The sequence below is a fragment of the Chlamydotis macqueenii genome, chromosome 30, assembly GCF_036417535.1.
Source record: "Chlamydotis macqueenii isolate bChlMac1 chromosome 30, bChlMac1.mat, whole genome shotgun sequence".
Classification (NCBI taxonomy): domain Eukaryota; kingdom Metazoa; phylum Chordata; class Aves; order Otidiformes; family Otididae; genus Chlamydotis; species Chlamydotis macqueenii.
This window is the reverse complement of record NC_141585.1, coordinates 936,730-957,369: the sequence shown is the minus strand read 5'-3', so window position 1 is coordinate 957,369 and position 20,640 is coordinate 936,730. Positions and strand designations below refer to the sequence as shown.

The 20,640-nt window shown below is 62.2% G+C and overlaps 2 protein-coding genes across 11 annotated transcripts in view; both read right to left on the bottom strand.

The window, feature by feature from the left end:
• Positions 1-362: 362 nt before the first annotated feature.
• Positions 363-4,368, bottom strand: EPHX3 (epoxide hydrolase 3). Its single transcript, XM_086769092.1, has 7 exons — positions 4,342-4,368; positions 2,856-3,128; positions 2,398-2,483; positions 1,974-2,305; positions 1,434-1,537; positions 1,079-1,227; positions 363-600 (listed from the first exon to the last, which is right to left on the bottom strand). Exons 2-7 carry the CDS (start codon positions 3,099-3,101, stop codon positions 375-377), a joined length of 1,143 nt encoding a protein of 380 aa, XP_086625218.1. The 5' UTR covers positions 3,102-3,128; positions 4,342-4,368; the 3' UTR covers positions 363-374.
• A 3,978-nt stretch (positions 4,369-8,346) lies between these two features.
• BRD4 (bromodomain containing 4) overlaps positions 8,347-20,640 on the bottom strand; it is a 70,556-nt gene continuing 58,262 nt past the window's right edge. For 9 of the 10 annotated variants that reach the window (XM_086769062.1, XM_086769071.1, XM_086769066.1 and 6 more), the window contains 9 exons: positions 16,410-16,462; positions 15,698-16,088; positions 14,960-15,499; positions 13,087-13,199; positions 12,735-12,894; positions 12,386-12,516; positions 11,017-11,228; positions 9,543-9,795; positions 8,347-8,592 (listed from right to left, as the gene is read on the bottom strand). In XM_086769062.1, coding sequence (XP_086625188.1) covers positions 8,524-8,592; positions 9,543-9,795; positions 11,017-11,228; positions 12,386-12,516; positions 12,735-12,894; positions 13,087-13,199; positions 14,960-15,499; positions 15,698-16,088; positions 16,410-16,462 — 1,922 coding nt within the window. In that variant the 3' untranslated portion in view covers positions 8,347-8,523. Of the gene's footprint in view, positions 8,593-9,542; positions 9,796-11,016; positions 11,229-12,385; positions 12,517-12,734; positions 12,895-13,086; positions 13,200-14,959; positions 15,500-15,697; positions 16,089-16,409; positions 16,463-20,640 lie in introns of those variants that run through there. The other variant, XR_015261289.1, reaches the window with a different exon arrangement.

Sequence of the window (20,640 nt, the reverse complement as noted above, 5' to 3'; positions counted from 1 at the left end):
CCCAACCAGCCAGGTCCCCCCCCAGATGTTGAGGGTCCCCACCCAACCACCACGAACCCTCTCCCACCCAGATGCTGGGATCCCCATCCAGATGTTTGGCCCTGCCCCAGATGTTGGAGTCCTCACCCAGACGTTGGGCCCTGTTCCAGATGTTGGGGGAAATCCCACCCAACCATCACGACTCCCACCCAGACGCCAGGAGCCTCACCCAGATGTTGGGGTCCCCACCCAACCACCACCCAGATGTTGGGCCATCATCCAGATGTTGGGGTCCCCACCCAACCACCATGCTCCTCACCCAGATGTTGGCTCCTCCCACCCCTCCCCACCTTTCCCCCTCCCCCCAGCTGGCAGGAGTGCACCCATGGGTGCTGTTAGAGGCCAGTGCCCCCACCCAGGAAGTCGCCCATCAGGCAGGCGAGGGGGCGGGGCTGGTCCTCGGGCAGCCAATGGCTGGCGCCGGGCAGGAGGCAGAGGCGGGCGGTTGGGCGGAGGTGGCGGCAGAGGACGGGTGCCAGGCGAGGGTCCAGGAAGGCGTCGTGGGTGCCCCACAGCAGGAGGGTGGGGAGTGGGGGGGGCTCGCGGGGCATGGGCGTGTCCCTGGGGGAGGAGGGGCACCCAAAATTGGAGAATCTCAATGTGAGCACCCACATGGAGAACCCCAAACCAGCAGCACCCCAGCCAGGAGCACCCAACCCAACAGCACCCGACTGGGACCATCCCAAACGGGAGCACCCCAACGGGGTCCCACCAACACCAATACCCAACCCAAGAGGACCCTACCCAACTGGGACCATCCCAAATGGGAGCACCATGATGGGATCCCACCAACACCAACACTCAACTGGGAGAACCCAACCCACAGCACTCAACCCAAGAGCTCCCAACTCCAGAGGACCCAATCCAACTGGGACCATCCTAAATGAAGGCATCCCAGTGGGGTCCCACCAACACCAGCACCCCAACTGGGAGACTCCAACTCAAGAGGACCCTACCCAACAGCACCCAGCTGGGACCATCCCAAATGGGACCACCCCTACCAAGAGCACCCAATCTTGGCACCCCAAGCCCCACCTACCGGAAGAGGTTGCGGTAGTAGTGGATGGTGGGCGTCAACCCCCCTGGCTGGGAAAGGCTGTAGAGGTAGGCGTCCACCTCCTGCTCCGTCAGCCGTTGCTCTGGGTTCTGGATCCCTGTCCAAGGTCCCGTCAGCAAGGTCTTCACCAACTATGGTGTCACCAAGGAGGACACGAGGTCTGGATGAGGCCACCACCCCAAAAACGGTGACGAGGGGACCTTGTTCCACCCCTCGGAGGTGGTTGGTCCTCCTCGCGTGGTTCTTGAGCTTCTTGGGTTGGGGAGGTGGGGAAAGTGACATGGAGCACCCATGGGGACAGGGTGGGGACAGGGTGACGTGGGGACGGGGGTCTCACCTCAAAGTCCGCCAAGGAGAGGAGGAGCTCGGGCAGCCAGGGCAGCTGGAAGAGGAAGATGTAGCTGGAGCGGAGCAGCTGGGAGGGGTGGCAGGCGGTGAAAGCTGCGCCGGGAGAGGGGGGACCCGTGTCAGCGGCCACCACGGGGATCCCAAACCCGGCCACAGGGTGGGGAGGGTGCCTGGTGGGACCACCACAAGAGATGGCACCCAATGGCAATGCCACCAGATGGCCACCCTATGGGGTGCATGGTCATGGTAGATGGCACCCAACAACGTGGCCGTGAGAGAGGGCACCCGATGGCACTGTGGTGGCACAGCACAGCCATGACAGATGTCACCCAACGGCCATGGTAGGTGGCACCCAACAGCCCTGTGGCGGCACGTCACAGCCGTGAGAGCCGTGCCACCCCACGCCACCCCTCAGTGCCTCCCTGAGAGCCAGCACCCGCCTACGCCGCCACCACTGAGAGATACCACGCAACGTCCCCACTCCGGCCCCGGGTGCCCCCAGCCCGTCCCCAAAAAAGCCACCCGTTACCCGCCATGACGGCCCGCTGAGGAGCGTCCATGATGATCAACTTCTCCACCATGGCCGGGTGGCTGGCGGCCAACTCCCAGGCCAGAAGTCCACCCCAGTCGTGGCCCACCAAGACGCACTTGGGGGACGCCGCGGCGCCACCGGCCACGTCCCCGGCTCGCCCGTCGGGCGTCCCCAAGATCTCGATGACCTGGCGGACGTCCTCCAGGAGAACCTCCAGCCGGTAGCTGTCCCTGCCCGGCGGCTTCTCGGACGCCCCGTAACCCCGGAGATCCAGGGCCACCATCCGGTACCGGCTGTCGAATTCCCGCAGCAGGAACCTCCAGCAGAACCTGGGGGGAGGCAGACGAGGGCGACGATGACGAAGACGACGGTGGTGCCACCAGGGCGCCGGGGGCGGGGGGGGGGCGGGGGTGGCACCCACCAGTTCTGGGGGAAACCGTGGAGGAGCAGCATCAGCGGGGCCGTGCTGGGACCCCGCGTGACGTAGTGGAGCCGCAGCCCCGAGCCCTGGGGGGCACGGCGGGGGGAGGGTCAGTGGGGTGCCCCCACCCCAAAACTGCTCCCCCACCCCCAGGGACCCCAAAATCCCCCCCTCCAGATCACACGGAGCCCCCTAAGTTGTCCCTGCTGGGCAGCTTGGCCCCACCCAGCCCCCCAGGACCCCCCCAAAACCCCTCCCCAGGATCCCCTGAACCCCCCAAAGCCCCCTCAGACCCCCCCTTAGGATCCTCCAGCACCCCCCCCAGGACCTTCTGAACCCCTCGAAGTCCTCCCAGAGCCCCCCCAGGATGCACAAGAGCCCCCCCCCCAGGACCCCTCAAAAGCCCCCCCAGGACCCCCCCAAAACCCCTCAAGATCCCGCAGAAGCCCCCCCCCCACCTTGAGGTGCAGGTACCGGTGCTCCCCAAAAGTGCCATCGGCCAAGCCGGGGGGGGGCCGGGCCCTCACCCGCCACCTAAAGGTCTCTCGGGGTCCCCGGCGCAGCAGCACCCCCAGCCCCCACAGCCCGTAGGCCACCCCCGCGGCCACCACGGCCACCGCCAGCCCCAGGCGGGCCACCGCGCGCCGCAGGGCCAGCAGCAGCCGGGTGGGGGCCAGCAGCAGCGAGCAGAGGGACAGGAGCATGGCGAAGGCTGGGGACACACGTGTCACCTGGGGGGGACAACACTGTGTCATCGGGGTGGCCACGGCATGGGGGTGGCCCCGTCTCCATGGAGGCTGTGTCACCAAGGTGCCATGTCACCAGGGTGTCCCATCTCCACAGTGTCCCATCCCCATGGTGGCCCCATCACCAGAATGGCCACGTCGCCATGGTGGCCCATCCCCATGGTGGCCTTGTCACCAAGGTGCCACACCAGCAGGGTGGCCCGTCCCCATGGCGGCCCATCATCAGGCGTCCCCATCACCAGGATGGCCAAGCCACCACGGCGTCCCCTCTCCATAGTGGACATGTCGCCATGGTGTCCCCACGCCCATGGTGGCCTTGTCACCGAGGTGCCACATCCCCACAGCGTCCCCATGCCCGCGGTGGCCCCGTCCCCAGGGTGTTCCCGTCACTACGGGGGTGGCTGCTGCGGCACCATTCGCCGCCAGGGTGTCACCGTCAGGGTGTCGCCGCCAGGGTGTCACAGTCAGGGTGTCACCACCAGGGTGTCACCACCAGGGTGTCACAGTCAGGGTGTCACCGCCAGGGTGTCGCCGTCAGGGTGTCGCCGCCAGGGTGTCACAGTCAGGGTGTCACCGTCAGGGTGTCGCCGCCAGGGTGTCGCCGCCAGGGTGTCACCGCCAGGGTGTCACAGTCAGGGTGTCACAGTCAGGGTGTCACCGCCAGGGTGTCACCGTCAGGGTGTCACCGTCAGGGTGTCGCCGCCAGGGTGTCACAGTCAGGGTGTCACCACCAGGGTGTCACCGCCAGGGTGTCACCGCCAGGGTGTCACAGTCAGGGTGTCACAGTCAGGGTGTCACCACCAGGGTGTCACCACCAGGGTGTCACCGCCAGGGTGTCGCCGCCAGGGTGTCACCGCCAGCAGGGTGGCCCTGCCACCCCCATGTCCCGGCCCCGGGCGCACGTCACCAGGGTGGCCCCACAGAGGCCGGGTGACCCCGTCACCGCTGTGTCCCCCCCCGGGGTGGCGCTGGCACTGGGGTCCCATCACGGGGGGTCCCTCTCACCGGGGGGGCCCTGTCACCAGGGAGTCACGGCATGGGGGGTGTCCCACCCCCAGCGCGTCCCTGTCACCTCCGTGTCCCTCTCACCGGGGTCCCCGCCACCGCGCTGTCGCGACACGGAGCCACCCCGCCACCGGTCACCGCGCTGTCGCGACACCGGGGGGCCCCCGCCCCCCCCCCGCCCCCCCCGCCCGACCTTCTCGCGCCGCTTCCTCCTCCCGCACGAGCTCGGCCGCGCGCGGCCCCGCCCCCTCCCCTCCCATTGGTCGGCGTCGGGCGCGGGCGGGGGAGAAGGGGCGGGGCCGCGCCCAACGGCGGCGCGGGGGGCTACGGTCGCGTGGGGGAGGGGAGAGCGGGGCCGCCCGGCGGGGGGAGGGGCCGGCCGTTCCCGCCCTCCGCGCGTGCCGCCTTTCCCGCGCTGCCGCCGCTTCCCCTCGCCTGCGCCCTTCGCTTCCCGCTTTTCCACTTTTCCTTTTCTTTCGTTTTTCCTTTTTTAGCTTTTTTTTTTTTTCCCCCTCTTTTTACCTTTCTTGGCCTTTTTAAAACCTCTTTGACTTTTGCGGTCATTTTTAACCCTTCGTTTAACCTTTTTTTTTTTTACCCTCTTTAACCCTTTCTCCCGCTTTTTTGGCCCTTTTTTCCTTTTGCCCCCTTTTTGGGCCCCTTTTACCCCTTTCCCGGTTTTTACCTTCCCCCTCCCCCTTTCCGGGGCCGTTTTTAACCCTTTTCACTTTTTTCCCACCTTTTTTCCTCTTTCCCTTCTTTCTTCGGCCTTTTCAAACATTTCCCACATTTTTAAGCTTTTTCCCTTTTCTGGCCTTTTTAAAAACCTCTTTTTGCTAGTTTCTAACTCTTTGTTTTTCCTTCCCCCCCTTTTTTACGTCACCCCTCCTTTTCCTGCTTTTTTCTCTTTTTAATCTTTATTTTTGCAAACTTTTCCCCGTTTTCCGTCGTGTTTCGGTTTTCATTTTCCCTTTGTTTCCCCTTGCCCGCTTTGTTCGCTGTGCCCCGCGGGGGCCGGGCCGGCTCCGGTCGATGTTCGGCTCGCGGTTCCGGCCGGTTCCGGGGGCGCGCAGGGGCGGCCAGCGCTGTGCCTGGGCTGGGCGGCCGGTGGGGTGCGGCGCGTCACCGCCTGCGTGGGAGCTGAGCCGCGCGGTCCGGCGTCCGGCGCTTCTGCTCACGGTGAAAGTGACGTTTCCAAACTCGGCGTCAAGAGCCAAACCGCGCTTGGAGCGTTTGCAGGCGAGCCCTTCCCGTGCGGAACGCTTTCAGAAACGGCAAGGGGACCGCCAGCACCGGAACGGGCCATTTCCCGTTCCGTTTAAACGTGACACCGGGCGGGAGGCGGGACACCCAACGGGAGGCGGGACACCGAGCGGGAGGCGGGACACCGGGCGGGAGCCGGGACACCGGGCGGGAGGCGGGACACCGAGCGGGAGGCGGGACACCGGGCGGGAGCCGGGACACCGGGCGGGAGGCCGGACACCGAGCGGGAGGCCGGACACCGGGCGGGAGGCGGGACACCGAGCGGGAGGCGGGACACCGGGCGGGAGCCGGGACACCGGGCGGGAGGCCGGACACCGAGCGGGAGGCGGGACACCGAGCGGGAGCCGGGACACCGAGCGGGAGGCGGGACACCCAACGGGAGGCGGGACACCGAACGGGAGGCGGGACACCGGGCGGGAGCCGGGACACCGAGCGGGAGGCCGGACACCGAGCGGGAGGCCGGACACCGGGCGGGAGGCGGGACACCCAACGGGAGGCGGGACACCGAGCGGGAGGCGGGACACCGGGCGGGAGCCGGGACACCGAGCGGGAGGCGGGACACCGAGCGGGAGGCCGGACACCGAGCGGGAGGCGGGACACCGAACGGGAGGCCGGACACCGAACGGGAGGCGGGACACCGGGCGGGAGGCGGGACACCGAGCGGGAGGCGGGACACCGGGCGGGAGGCGGGACACCGAGCGGGAGGCGGGACACCGGGCGGGAGGCCGGACACCGAGCGGGAGGCGGGACACCGAGCGGGAGGCGGGACACCGAACGGGAGGCGGGACACCGAGCGGGAGCCGGGACACCGGGCGGGAGGCGGGACACCGGGCGGGAGGCGGGACACCGGGCGGGAGGCGGGACACCGAACGGGAGGCGGGACACCGAGCGGGAGCCGGGACACCGGGCGGGAGGCGGGACACCGAGCGGGAGGCGGGACACCGAGCGGGAGCCGGGACACCGGGCGGGAGGCGGGACACCGAACGGGAGGCGGGACACCGAGCGGGAGGCGGGACACCGAGCGGGAGGCGGGACACCGAACGGGAGGCGGGACACCGAGCGGGAGGCGGGACACCGGGCGGGAGGCGGGACACCGGGCGGGAGGCGGGACACCGAGCGGGAGGCGGGACACCGGGCGGGAGGCGGGACACCGGACGGGAGGCGGGACACCGAGCGGGAGGCGGGACACCGGGCGGGAGGCGGGACACCGGGCGGGAGGCGGGACACCGAGCGGGAGGTGGGACACCGGGCGGGAGGCGGGACACCGAGCGGGAGCCGGGACACCGGGCGGGAGGCGGGACACCGGGCGGGAGGCGGGACACCGAGCGGGAGGTGGGACACCGGGCGGGAGCCGGGACACCGAGCGGGAGCCGGGACACCGGGCGGGAGGCGGGACACCGGGCGGGAGGCGGGACACCGGGCGGGAGCCGGGACACCGAGCGGGAGGTGGGACACCGGGCGGGAGCCGGGACACCGGGCGCCGCGTTCTGAGCCGGGACACCGGGCGCCGCGTTCTGAGCCGGGACACCGGGCGCCGCGTTCTGAGGCGGGACGCGCCCTTTCCGCTGCGGAGGCCGAAACTCCCCCAAGGCCGCACCCCGCCCGCGCGCGGGGCCACGCCGGCCCCCCGCAGCCCCTCCCCCCCCCCCCCGCGCAGCAGCGCCCCCTGCTGGACGGGCGGAACAAACGGGCGGAACCCGGCGATTTTTTTTTTTAAAAAACCCAAAAGAGCTGCGTTTATTCCACGGTGGGCACAGGACCCCGCGGCGTTTTCACGGGAACGAAGGGAAAACCGAGCGAGGGCCCCGCAGCGCGCGGGGGGGCAGCGCGGGGGGGGCTATGGCACCGAGCGGAAACGGAACCCCCAAAGGAACAACAACAATAATAATAATAATTATTAAAAAATCAAGGGGGGAGGAGCAGCTGGCCCCGCCCCCGCACGAGGAACCTGGAGATTTTGCAAGATTTTAAATTTTTTTTTAGAATTATTTTTTTTGTTTTGTTTTTTTTTTTTTTTAAAAAATCAACTCAAGGAAAGCAGGAAGAAGAAAAACAATAAAAAATCAGAAACCGGCGGCTTTGGGGGGAGGGGGGGCGGTGGGGGGGAGGGGCACCCAACTAGGGGGTCGAGGGGCGTGGGGGAGGGGAAAGGGGGGAAGACGAGGGGGGAAGGAAAAAAGGGAGAAGGGGAAAAAAGGGGGGAAGAGCAGGAAAGAAAACAAGGAGAGAAAAGGAGGAAAAAGGAGGGAAAAGGAAAACAGGAGAAAGAGAAAAAAGAAAACAAAAGAAAAAAAAATAAAGAGAAACACAAAAAAAGAGGGAAAAACTTGAAAAAAGGAAAAAAGGAGAAAGGAAAAAGGAAAAAATTAAAGGATTAAAAGAAGGGGGGAAAATGGGAAAAAAGGGAAAAAAGAAAAAAAGGGAAGAAAAAGGGATGAAAACATTTGGAAAATATTGCAAAATTTTTTTTTAAAGTAGGAAAAAAAAAGATAAAACTAAACCAAGGGCGAGGAACGACCCCTCCCCCAGCCGCCCCTCCCCCACCCCGGGCCCAGCCGCGACCCCGCCTCCTCCCCGTTTTCTCCCAAAAGGCAAAAAAAAAATAAAAAAAAAAAAAAAAATTCATCCAAACCTCGGGTTTATTTGGAGCCGCCCGCCGCGCGCCGCGCCTCTTCCTCCCGGAAAAACCCGAAGAGGTGGGAACCAAGAGAAATCCCGGGACGCGCCGAGCAACGCGGCGCCCGTCGCGGCGGATCCGCGGCCGGCCTGAGAGCCTTCCTGTTCTCGGCTTGGAAATCCGGATTCGTTTTCCTTAGTTTTGGTGTGAAAAAGGAGAAAAAGAGGAAAAAATAAGGAAAGATCCCGGAAAGTGGCGGGGGCAGCCCCCGCCGCTGCCTGCGCCCGTCCGCACATGCGGGACGATCCCGATCCCGGATTTTATTTTAATTTTTTTTAACACTTAACAGAGAGTCCGAAGCTTTTTTTTTTTTTTTTTTTTTTTTTTGGCCGGGGGAGGGGAAAAAAAAGGAGGAGATTTTTTATATTTTTGTTGTTTTTTTTTTTTTTAAAGAGTCAAATTGGGAGGAAAAGAGCCCCAACTCCCCCGGCGCCGCTAGAAAAGGTTTTCCTCGAATATGGCCAGTAAATCGCTCTGGAAATTCATGTCGATCGTCGCCGCCATCTGCAAAAAGAAAAAGGGAAAGGGCGTGAGGAGCTCGGCATTCCCGGGAATTTTTGCGGCATTCCGGGGAGTTTTTTTGAATTCTTGCCTTTTTTAAAAAAACCAACCGCCACCCCTGACGGCTTTGGGCATTCCCAAGGATTTTTCTGTTGACACCCCCAAGGATGTTTTGGTATTTCCACGGGTTTTCCAGCGCTCCCAGGATTTTTCTTGTGGCATTCACAGCAATTTTTTGGGCATCCCCAGGGATTTTTTTCGCCATCCCTGACGGATTCCTGCATTCCCAGGGATTTTTTCTGTGGCCTGCCCAGAGATTTTTTGGCACTCCCACCAATTTTTTTTTGCATTCCCGGGGATTTTTCCAACATTCCCAGGATTTTGAGGGGTTTTTTGCATTCCTGGGAATTTTTTGGCATTCACAGCATTTTTTTTTTTGCATCCCCAGGGATTTTTTTTGGTGGCGTCAGGGATTTTTTCTGGGCATCCCAAAGGATTTTTTCAGCATTCCCAGGGATTTTTTCAGAATTCCCAGGGATTTTTTTTTAGCGATGAGGATTTTTCAGCATCCTGTGAGATTTTTTTTCAGCTTCCCGGGGATTTTTCAGCATCCCCTGAGGATTTTGCTTCATCCCTGGGAATTCCTGGGCATCCCTGAGGATTTTTTTTGCTTCCCTGGGGATGTATTTTGCCTTCCCTGGGGATTTTTTGGCTTCCCAGAAGGTTTTTCAGCATCCACATAGATTTTTTTTTCAGCATCCTCATGGATTTTTCAGCTTCCTGAGGATTTTTCTGCATCCCCGGGGATTTCTGGGTGTCCCTGAGGATTTGTTTTTGCTTCCCTGGGGATTTATTTTGAATTCCCCGGGGACTTTTTGCCTTCCCAGGGGATTTTCTGGTGTCCCCAAGGTTTTTTTTTTCAGCATCCCCAGCGATTTCAGTGAGCCACTCACCGCTTCCCGGCGCCTCCGTTCCTGCTCCCGCTTCCTGGCCATCTCCCGCTGCTGATCCAGCATGGACTGGGAGGACTGGGGCTGCGAACTCTGGGCTTGGGGCGCCGCCGCCGCCGCCGCCACTGCCGAAACTTGCTGCTGCTGCTGCTGCTGCTGCTGTTGCTGCTGCTGCTGCTGCTGCTGCTCCTGGCGCCGCCGCACCTCCTCGTGCACCCGGCGCGCCTGCTCCATGGCGTCCTCGTCCTCCCGGCTCCTGCCGAAAACAAAAACACCGGGAGACGCCGTCAGGCGCCGGGGATCTCGCGCAAACCGCCCCGCCACAGCGAGGGCTCGCTCCCCGCCGTGGTGGCAGCGCAACGGGGTCAACGCCGGAATGGTGGCGACAGGGATTTCCGGCACGGAGCGCCCGGTTTTGGCGCACCGGCGGCACGGCGCGGACCTGCGCCACAAGATCGGATTGTGCCACGGGATCGGATTTGTGCCAAGAGATCGGACTGCGCCACAGATCGGATTTGTGCCGTGAGAGCGGATCAGCTCTGTGCCACGAGACTGGATGCCGACGCAGGTCGGATTGCATTTGTGCCGCGAGATCGGATCGGGCCGCGCCAACGCAGATCGCGTCACAGGCCGGCTCGGATCGACGCCACGAGATCGGTCGGGTTTATGCCGTGAGACCGGATTTGTGCCAGGAGATGGGACTGTGCCACGGACCGGATCAGAGCCGTGCCAGGAGATCCGATGAGATTTGTACCGTGAGATGGGATCGTGTCACCGATCAGACCGGCTTCACAACACGCCATCGGACCACGCCACGATCAGATCGGCGTGGATCGCGCCACAAGACGGGATCACGCCACGGACCGGACTGGATTCATGCCAAGAGATGGGATGGTGCTACAGATCGGATCTGTGCCACAAGATGGGATCAGGCCGTGGACCAGTGCCGTGAGAGCGCCGCAGCCGGCTTCACCACGCACACATCTCCCCACGTCCTTGGCCAAGGTCACGACGCCCCAAAAACGCCTTCACCGTGGTGGTGATGGTGGCGGTGGTGGTGGTGGAGGTGACAGTGGTGGCGGTGGTGATGGTGGTGGTGATGGTGGAGGTGATCGTGGTGGTGGAGGTGATGGCGGTGGAGGCGATTGTGGCGGTGGTGGTGGTGATTGTGGTGGTGGTGGTGGAGGTGATGGTGGTGGTGGTGGTGGAGGTGGTGATTGTGGTGATGGAAGTAGTGCTGGTGGTGGTGGAGGTGATGGTGGTGGAGGCGATGGTGGTGGTGGTGGTGGACGTGGTGGTGATTGTGGTGATGGAGGTAGTGCTGGTGGTGGTGATGGTGATTGTGGTGGTGGAGGTGATTGTGGTGATGGAGGCGATTGTGGTGGTGGTGGTGGAGGTGATGGTGGAAGTGACTGTGGTGAAGGTGGCGTCTGTGGTGATAGTGGTGGTGATACGGTGGTGGTGGTGGTGGTCTCACCTCATCCTCTCTTGCTCCCGCCTCAGCCGTTCCTTCTCCCTTTCCACCTGCTCCGCCTGAGCCTTCAGCGCCTTCTCCCGCTCCTCCTTCTCCCGCGCTGCCCTCTTGAACTGCTCGAAGCTGTCGCTGGAGGACTTCGCTGTGGAGGACGGAGTGGTGGGATGTTTCTGGACCAAGCTTGCCCAGGAACCCATGTTCTTGATTTTCAGGTCCTACAGAGAGAAGAACGGGTGGGTCAGGGAGAGCCCAGCTGGGGCGGGGAAGCCGATCCGGCAAACACCCATCCTGCTGCTGCCAAAAAGCCGTTCCCCATCACCGCGTCATCCGGGGAAACAGCTTTTGGTTCCCCGGGGCAGGAGGATGCTGGAGGAGGTGGTGGATCTGCCCTCGGGCATCCAGGTTGACCCCCTGGCCACATCTCCTCCCTTAAAACCAAGCAGGTGGCTCCGGCGCCTTCCCGGGAATGCCGGGAGCGGGACCGGCTCCTCCAACACCTATTCTCCGCGCACACTCAGAACCCTACAAGAGTTTGGGCTTGAAGAGACCTTTCACGGCCATCCAGACCAACCCTGCTGCAAGGAGCGGGGAGATCTCCAACCAGATCCAGCTGGAGATCCAGAACCCTCTTCCAGTTTAAAATTGTTGACCCTGGTCCTACAGGTCTTGGTCAAAAGTCTTTCTCCATCTTTCTCGAGTTTTTTACATTCGGGAAGGCCACAAGGTCTCCCTGAAGCCATGTGCAGGCAGAAGAACCTCAACTCTCTCAGCCTGTCCTCACCGGAGAGGTGCTCCGGCTCTTGGATCATCTTTGTGGCCTCCTCTGGAGCCACGCTAACAAGTCCAGGTCCTTCTTGTCTTGAGGACCCCTGGGCTGGATGGAGAACTCCGGGTGGGATCTCACCACCCGCTGGCCACACTTCTTCTGACGCGGCCCAGGACATGGTTGGTTTTCTGGCCTGCGAGAGTGCACGTTGCTGGCTCCTCTTCAACTTCCCACCCACCAACACCCTCCGAGTCCTTCTCCAAGGAGCTGCTTCTCCATCCCTTCACCCCCCAACTTGTACTGAAGTACAGGACCTTGCACTTGGCCTTGTAGAACCTCATGAGGTTCTCAGGAGCCCGCTTCTGGAGCTTCTCCGGGTCCCTCTGGATGGCATCCCGTCCCTCAGCTTGGGAGGGAGGGTCTCATCTCCACCTCTCCAACCTCCATCACGTGCTTTCCACCTCCAAATGGGAAACGTGAGGTGGAAAACACCAAATCTCGGCCGTACACCAAGATTCAGGCAACCAGCGTGGTCCTGCTTCATTTCAGGAAGTTGAATTCTGAATTTTGGGAGGTTTTTCCCCGATTTTTGCCGGGTTACGTTACCTTTTTGGGGGCGACAGGCGTTTTCGGCTCCTGCTTCTGCCGATCTTTCTCCTGCACTCCCGGCGGCGGCGGGTTTTGCTCTGGGGGTCTGATGACAGGTCGTCCCCCCTCCATGGGTTTCATCTCCGTCCCTACAAAACCGGCGGCTCCTGTCAGAGGTTGTGGGGGTCCCCAAGGAGCCCCAGGACGAGGGGGAACGGGGGTCTCCACCACCCAAATGGAGGCTGATGGGGTCTCAGCCACCAAAACAGGAGGTGATGGGGGTCTCCACCACCAAAACTGGGAGGCGATGGGGGTCTCAGCCACCGAAATGGGGGGGACAGAGGAACCAGCGTGATCCCGGACTCACGTTGCGGGATGTGCGCGGGCGCTTTGATGCTCTCCGGGTGTTTCGGCGGATCTTGCCGCAACGGGGGACTGAAGGTCTCGTTACGGATGACGGGCGAATGCATCTTCTCCTCCTTCACCACCATGGGCTGAGACTGGACGACAGAGGCGGCTCTCATCTCCTGCCGCAGAAAAGCGGGTCAGGAAACGTCCGGCGACGCCCTTCCCCCGCCCCCCAGCCCCTCCAGTGCCCGATGCAAACCGCTGGCCAACGCCCCCGGGCTCTCGGCGCTCGCTCCCACGCCGGCGGTGGGAAGATGACGGTCCCGGGCGGGCGGGACCCCCGCGGGCGGGCGCTGCGCGTTCCTTTTTACCTGTTTTTTTGGCTGGATAGTTTGTTGAGGTGGCGACTGGTGGACCAAACCCTGGAACTGCGGCATCTGTGGGGAATGCATCATGAGAGGGGAAGGGGCTTCCCTCAAGTGACCTGGGAACAGTTCGGCACCAATCAGTTAACCGTTGTCTCCACCGGCACGCCAAACATCACCCAACAAGCCCATCGGCGCACGCCACCGCCCCGTGGGACAATCCCTCTTCCCGCCTGAAGCGTGGTGGCCTCGGGATGTCCCCACGGGATCCCAGCCGCCTCCTCTCAGCCGGCACCTCCAAAATTTGGCACTGCCGCAAGCCAACACCAGGGAGCAAGAGGTGCTCCAAGGCCGCGCGGTGGGTTGTCCTGCCTTGGTGATGCCCGTTTGTGGCGTCCCCCCCCATAATTCCATCTTTGGTCTCCTGGAAGTCCATCAACGTTCCCGGCTGTAAGACCCAAGTCATCTCTGGCGTCACGTCCGAGCCGCCCACGGCAGCTCTGCGGGCAAGAGCAGCAGCTCCATCACCGCCTGCCCTCACCTGGCTCCATCCCCTCAAATGCAGGGGTTCTGTCCTACCTACGCCTGCGGGGGTGACTTCGGGAGCCAAGACCCAACGGGGTGCAACAACCCAAGGAACCACGCGGCCAAGCGCAAGCAGAAGCGAGACCTCCCCAACCACAGAGGTTTTATGGGTGCTTGGTCTCAAGAGAACGACGCCAGCCGGAGATGTTCCCCATCGGGAATGTCGGTGGTGGCACCACCGAGCCCATGGCCGTCATGGAGATCAGGGATCTCCCAAGCCAACCGTGAAGGCTGAGCCCTGTGGCCACGTTATCCTGGCTGCTTCCTCCAATTTCTGGCAGAACCAGGTCATCGCACTGGGTTTCCTCCCAGATCATTCATCGCCTCCGCCCGGCAGCCGAGCAGCTGCGTTATCAGAGGCCGTGACCCAAAAAACGCCAGGAAACCGCCACGGGGCATTCACAGCCCTGACATGCTCCAAGAGCAGGGAGCACGTCTCCTGCTGCCCCGAGACAGACCACCCAATGCTGGCACCCAGCCCGGACGGCGACGATGGCAGGGCCAGCGCTCTCTGTCATCAGAGCTGCGCCAGGACTCAAAAACTTGAGAACCTTGAGGTCTTCAAAGAATTGAGAACCTTGAGATTCTCAGAAACTTAAGATCTTGAGGATCCTCAAACATTTCAGAGCCTTGAAATCCTCAAAAATGAGATCTTCGAGTTGCTCAAGAACCTGTGACCTTTGAGATCCTCAAAAATGTGAGATCCTGCAAAATTTGAGACCCTTGAGCTCCTCAAAAATGAGGTCAAGCTCCTCAAAAACTTGAGATGCTCAAGTTCCTCTGAACACTGAGATCCTCCCGCCTCAAAAACAAGGCCCCCGAGATCCTCAAAAACTCAAGAGTTCCTCAAAGATTTGAGATCGAGTTCCTCAAAGATTTGAGAACCTTGCAATCCACAAATACTTGAGATCCTCAGAATCCTCAAAAATGAGATCCATGAGATTCTAAAAAACCTAGGATTCTCAAGAACTCTGAGATCCTCAAAAACTTGAGATGCTCGAGTTCCTGAAAGATCTGAGAACCTCAAGATCCTAAAACCCGAGATCCTCAAACACCTGATTTTCTCAAAAACGTGAGATCCTTGAGATCTGAGATGGAAAGAGGCCTTGCTGGGCGGTTACATCAGGCTCCGGCTAACCGGAGCTTCCTCTGCACCCACAATCGTCTACCGACGGGTGCCGGCGGAGCTCGGAGAACGCGTGGAAACCGCCCCACCGCCCCGTCCCCCTCCTCATGGCGCAGTGCAACTTGGCTCAAGCTGTAGACTCAACCGCCGTCCCCGACTCCCGCTCACCGGTCGAGTAGGGATCAGGCTTATGGTGCCGCGGCGACGGGTGATGCTGGATGACCTGCTGCGGTTTGGCCGGCTGCGGCGGCGCGGGCGGCGGGGGCGGCTGCGGGGGCGGATGTTGCTGCGGCGGCGGTTGGGGTTGGGGGATGTGGGACGGGAAGGGCATGGGTTGCATGTGCATGGGCCGCGGCGGCGGCTGGTGCTGCAGCTGCTGCACCGCAGGGTGCGCCGGTGGCTGCAGGGGCGCCTGCGGCTGCGACTGGACCTTCACTGAAGGGAGAAGAGGAGTCTGCGGCTGCACTTTCTGCAGCTGCTGAAGGTAGAGCTGCATCTGGCTGGTGCTCAGAGGCAGGTTGTGGTGCGGCGGAGGAGGTTCTTCGTCCTCCAGCAGGACCTGGGGAGGCTGGGGCAGAGGCGGCTGAGGAAGCATGGGCTGCTGGCTGATGGCCGGCGAGACGGCCGGCGGACGCGAAGGCTTCGGGGGGAGCGCCGCAGCTCGGTTACTGGGTCTCGAGGGCTGCTGAGGCAGAGCGTTGTGCAAAGCTGGGGAGAAAGGGAAGGAGATGGTGGCACCGCGGACGTCGGGAGCGGAGAACCTCCCCTTGCCCACCCGCCGCTCCCTCATCCCGGTCATCTTCCAAGAAGAGTTAACACTCTCCTCCTTCCACCCGACGCCATCCTCTTCCTCCCGGCCTGAGGAAGGACCAGGCGGTTGGGCTCGTCCCAGGAAGCCACGCTCACCTGGAGGAGACACCACGGCATGCTGGTTGAGGTGGGGAGGAGTGCTGTGCTCGGGCGGCTGGGGCAGGTGGGGCGGCATCTCCGGCTGAGGAAGATGCATGATGGGCTGGGTGAAATGCGTCATGGTGTCGAACATGTTCCCCGGCAGCGGGTGCTCCAGGACTGGGACTTGCGCGGGGACGAAAGGCGGAGGAGAAGACTTCATCGGCGGAGGAGCTTGCTGAGGAACGGGAGGCGGCGGGGGCGGCGGCGGGGGCTGCTGGGGCGCTAACGGCTGCGGTGGTAAGGGCTGCGGCGGCGGAGGGGGCGGAGGGGGCTGCTGCGGCTGCGGCGGCGGAGGGGGCTGCGGCGGCGGCTGCTGCTGCACCGGTTGATGGTGGTGATGGTGATGCTAAGGGAGAGAAAAGATCAGTGGTGAGTCACCAAAACACCTTCTCGGTCACCAGAACGCCCTCCTGGTCACCAAAACCCCCCCCATTCACCAAAACATCCTTTGGGTCACCGGAACGCCTCCCCGTGTCCCTTCAAGCGCGCCCCTCAGCCCGACGCGGGCTCCGCGGAGCCTCCCAGCAAACCTAAACCCCTTCTGGCCCAGCAAGGGCCTGGCACCGACCCCGCCAAACGCGCCGGCAAGGGCCCGGCCAGCGTTCCCGGCGCTCCCCGGTGCCTCCACCCCAACGAAGCGGGCCGAGCAGGACGCTCCGTCCCCTACCTTTTTTTGCTCTCGCCCTGAATGCCCTTTTTTCTTCAATTTTGGTGCCATTTCTGCCGAAAAAACAAAAGGGGAACAGAGCACGTGTTAGTACCCCAGCGGTGCCGCCCCACCCCGCTGCCCCCGCCAAAACCCAGCGGCGCCGGTTCGGTACCGGTTCGGGACCCAACGGCCAAGCAGAGCCATTCCCACACCAGGCTCAGCTACGCCAGGAACGCCGCCGGCTCCCCGGGGGAGATAAGGAGGGAAAAACTTGGCAGGAGGAATAAGAAAAAAAAAAAAGATATCGAATATCCCGGCTACGCAGAGAGCGATTTTCCACCCCCCTCCTCCTGAAATCCGCGGCGGGTCTGGGTTCGCCGGCTTCCCGCGGGACGCTCTCACGCCTCCTCCCCTCCGGAGATATTTTGAAAGCATCATCATCGCAAACAACTGCTCTGAGTCTGGGGCCGGGGCAGCGATTTCCCAGGATTTCCTCGGCGAGCCGTGCCAAGAACCAGCGGGCTGACAAAACCGCGTGGTCCGAGAGCGCTGGTCCAGCCCCACGGCCCGCCGCAGCGGGGCTTCTGCCTTTATCTGGCGCGCTGCGCAGACACGCCCGGCAAGACGAGACGGAGAAAACCCTACGGAGATGACTCCGGGGGTGGGAAAAAGCTCCCGCTCCCCAGGGAACATCTCCCCAATGGGATTTTTCCCTTCGGTTCCTCCAGAAATGAAATGAATTTCAAAAGTTTGCTTCTTTATCGCTGGTTTTTTTTAATCCTAAGGCAGCACTGGTGACCAGTCTCAGCACCGGAGCGTGCCCAGACACCTGGACGGGGGCTGGTTTGCAGATTTTAAGGCTGAAGGAGATAAAAAAGTAGGATTTTTGGGGGAAAATACCAACCAAAACTGGCTGGGAACGGGAGAAGGGAAAACCTCAGTGCTGGGCGCCCAGCTCCTGCTCACCCGCCCGCAAACGTCTGGCTTGAAACACGAGACGGTTTTGGGGTTCAAGGTGGAAAAGGCTTTTTGCGGCCGTGGTTGACGATTCCTGACGTTACAACCCGGATCCGGTGGATCCGTGGATAACGGAAGAGAGGAAGAGGAAGGTCGGAGGGGATGCCGTGAAGAGGAGAGGTGGGATTCCTCGGAGCGTCGTGATGCTGGGCTTGGGTGGCCACGGATCTGGACGGGCATCTGTGGCTCCGGATGGGAGTCCATGGATCCGGATGCGTGTCCATGGATCTGGATGAGCGGTGGTGGATCGAGATGGTTGGCCGTGGCTCCAGATTGGCATCCACAAGCTCCAGATGGGGGTCCACGGATCTCCACCGGCATCCACGGCTCCCGATGGGTGCCCACAGCTCCGGATGGATGTCCGTGGCTCCAGACGGGCATGCGCGGATCCCGATTGGCACCCATGGCTCCGGACGGGCATCCATGGCTCCCAATGGGTGTCCACTGATTAAGACGGGCAACTACGGCTCCAGACGGGCACCCACTGCTCCGGACGGACATTCACTGCTCTGAACGGGCATCCACGGCTCCGGACGGGCATCCACAGCTCCGGACGGGCATCCACAGCTCCGGACGGGCAGCCACCGCTCCGAATGGATGCCGGCCACGCACCCACCTTCCAGAAAGGCCAAGAACTGACGTCTTCTCCCATCCAGAGGGAAACCGCTTTGCAGGGCTGCGCTGATGCCAGAGAAGAAGCAAGGACAAGAAGAGGAGACAAGTTTCCCCGGCAAACGCTCCCTACGGATAAGACAGATCCGGGTACAGCGCGGAGGCGGCTTCACAGAACCCCCCGGTTTCTATCCCATCCTGTTTAATCGGGATAAAAACGCTCAGGGGATGGCAAAGAAATCCCAGGATCAGGAGGAACCCGCAGAGCGCAGACGTTGGGCGGGAAGAGAGCAGAAAAGCTGCGCACTAAGCCAGGATCAGGAGGGATTAAGCATCGGATCCCAAAAAACCCCACGTGACACGGTGACGTCTCGGCCGAGCGCATCCCTGCTCCGATTTTGAGTGGGAAGAGGAGCTGCTACGGCTCAACCACGGGCGCCGGGTGCTCCAAAATCCCCTTCTCCAGCGTTCCTCCTTCAGGGAATACGGTCCCGCTCTTCTCCATCCGCCCTGCCGCGCGGCACGGCCCAGCGGTTCTCCCAGGGGAGCTGTCCTGGCGGAGGCTGTGCCGTCGTTCCCGGTCCGAGCCGAGCATCGCCACAGCGGCGCGAGGAAGCCGTGGGAACGGGCCGGGCGAATCCTGCAGCGTGGCTGAAAGCGCCCGTCGGTGCCCGGATCCACGGGACAGCCCCGGCCAAGGCGCCGGAGCCCAGGGGGACGACGAGCGGCAAAGCCCCGGGGACCACGCGGTGCCACCGGCGATTCTGGAGACGCACCGAGCCCCGGTCACCCCACCGAAGGGCGAGGCTGCTCCACCGCTGCCGACGCTGCCGGGCTACGGCTGGCGCTGCGCAGTTCGGCGTCTCCCCGGCGCCTCCCTGCGGGGTAAGGGCATCGAGAAGCCTCGGCCCAGCTCCGGCCGTCTACGCCGGCCGGTCAGATCTCGCCCGCGAGGCCGAACCCGGCAGGATCCACGACAAAGGCAGCTTCCACGAGGCCACGGCACGAGACCTTCAAAGAAAGGTGAAAGCGGTGCACGAGGCCCCGCTCCTGCCAGCGTGGCGGCAGCTGCGCGCAGATGTTTTATTTCTCCCTAAATCCTCCTCTTCTACTCCCACCCAAATTTACCCGGGACGGCGAATCACCGACGTACGGCTCGCTGTGACCGTAACTTCCGCATCATCCCTTAAAATTCCGCGATTATACACAAAAGTGCATTGTCCGTAGCCACTTTATTGACTTTATTATTGAACGACAAAACCGCGAACGCTGTACAACTTCTGCCTGTGTTTCCAGGGGGAGGGGAAGAAGCTGGTGGGTACATGGCTGCGAAATCCCGAAGCACGCAGAGAGAATATCGAAACAAACAGATTGATGTCTGTCCTGGCAACAGACCCAGCTTTAGCGGAAAAAAAAATAATCTAAATAAAAGCGCTCACGGAAAAACAGTTTGTTCTCAGTTAAACTCGGCCTCATCTTCCACCGAGCTGGGGCAGCCAGGAGAAAACCAGATCTGAAATTACAAGCTTGCTACAAACGCGCAGTTACACATTCCAGCAAAACCACGATCCCGCCTAACGCCCTCTGCGTCTCCCGGAAAACACCACACTTATTTCAGGGAAAGATGATATAAACGCTAAAAGCCACTTCAGTCCTGGAAAGCAAATAAACGCAACTTTTCAGTAGAATATTGGTTGGAAATACAACTCGTTAATATGAAAGAGTCTCTAGCGGGTTTTAGGGCAGCAAAGCGGCGACGGGGCCTCCTGGAAGCAGCGGCCGGGGTTTAACAGAGAATGCGAATTGTAACCAGTTCTCCCGGAGTCGGGAGCGGCGGCTCCCCCCGCCCTGCAAACCCCCCGAATCGGGGACGCCGGCAACCACGGCGCTGCCGGAGGAACCACCGCGGTGGCTGTTATTCTCAAAATCCCACTAAACGGACCAAAACTGGCCTGATTTGACCCCAAAGCCGCGTGACGGGGCGCTGGGTATCGCTCCACCCGGAAGCGGCGCCGCCAGCGGAGCGGGAGCACGCAGCCGAACGGCGAGCTGCCGTACGACGGCTGGGAGCCTCCTCGGCGAGACCCACCGCGGAGCGAAGCGAGCCGGAAGCATTTTGAAGGGGAAACCGCGGGGACGTGGGTTTTTCTCGGCACCGTTACCGGCCCGGCGGTGCTGCCCGCAGGCCCGCGGCGCGGCCACGCGAGGCCTCGCTGCCTGCTGCCCGTTACGCGACGCCCCGCCCGCGTGCCAACGATGGCGTCAGTCTTTCCAAGCCAAGATTACCCGACGCGGCCGCGGCTCCCGCCTGCACCCGCGGGCGAGCGCGGCTAAACCGAGCCTAACAGACCTGTCCCGTGGGGACGGGCGGGGAAACCTCACGGGAGGCCAGCGAGGGGTTCCAGGTCCTGCCAGAGAAACCGAGCGCCAGAGCGGGACAAAAAGGAGCAAAAGGCTGGAAAAAAATAAACGGTTGGGTTACACCAACCACCTCTCTCTGGCGCTCGACGGAAAACGGATCCAGGACTGAAACTCACTCAAACAAGCCGGCGCGCGGAGGACGCAGGGTGCCTGTCGGTGGCTGGGACTGAGACTCACCAGCACCCACAGCCGCCTGCGG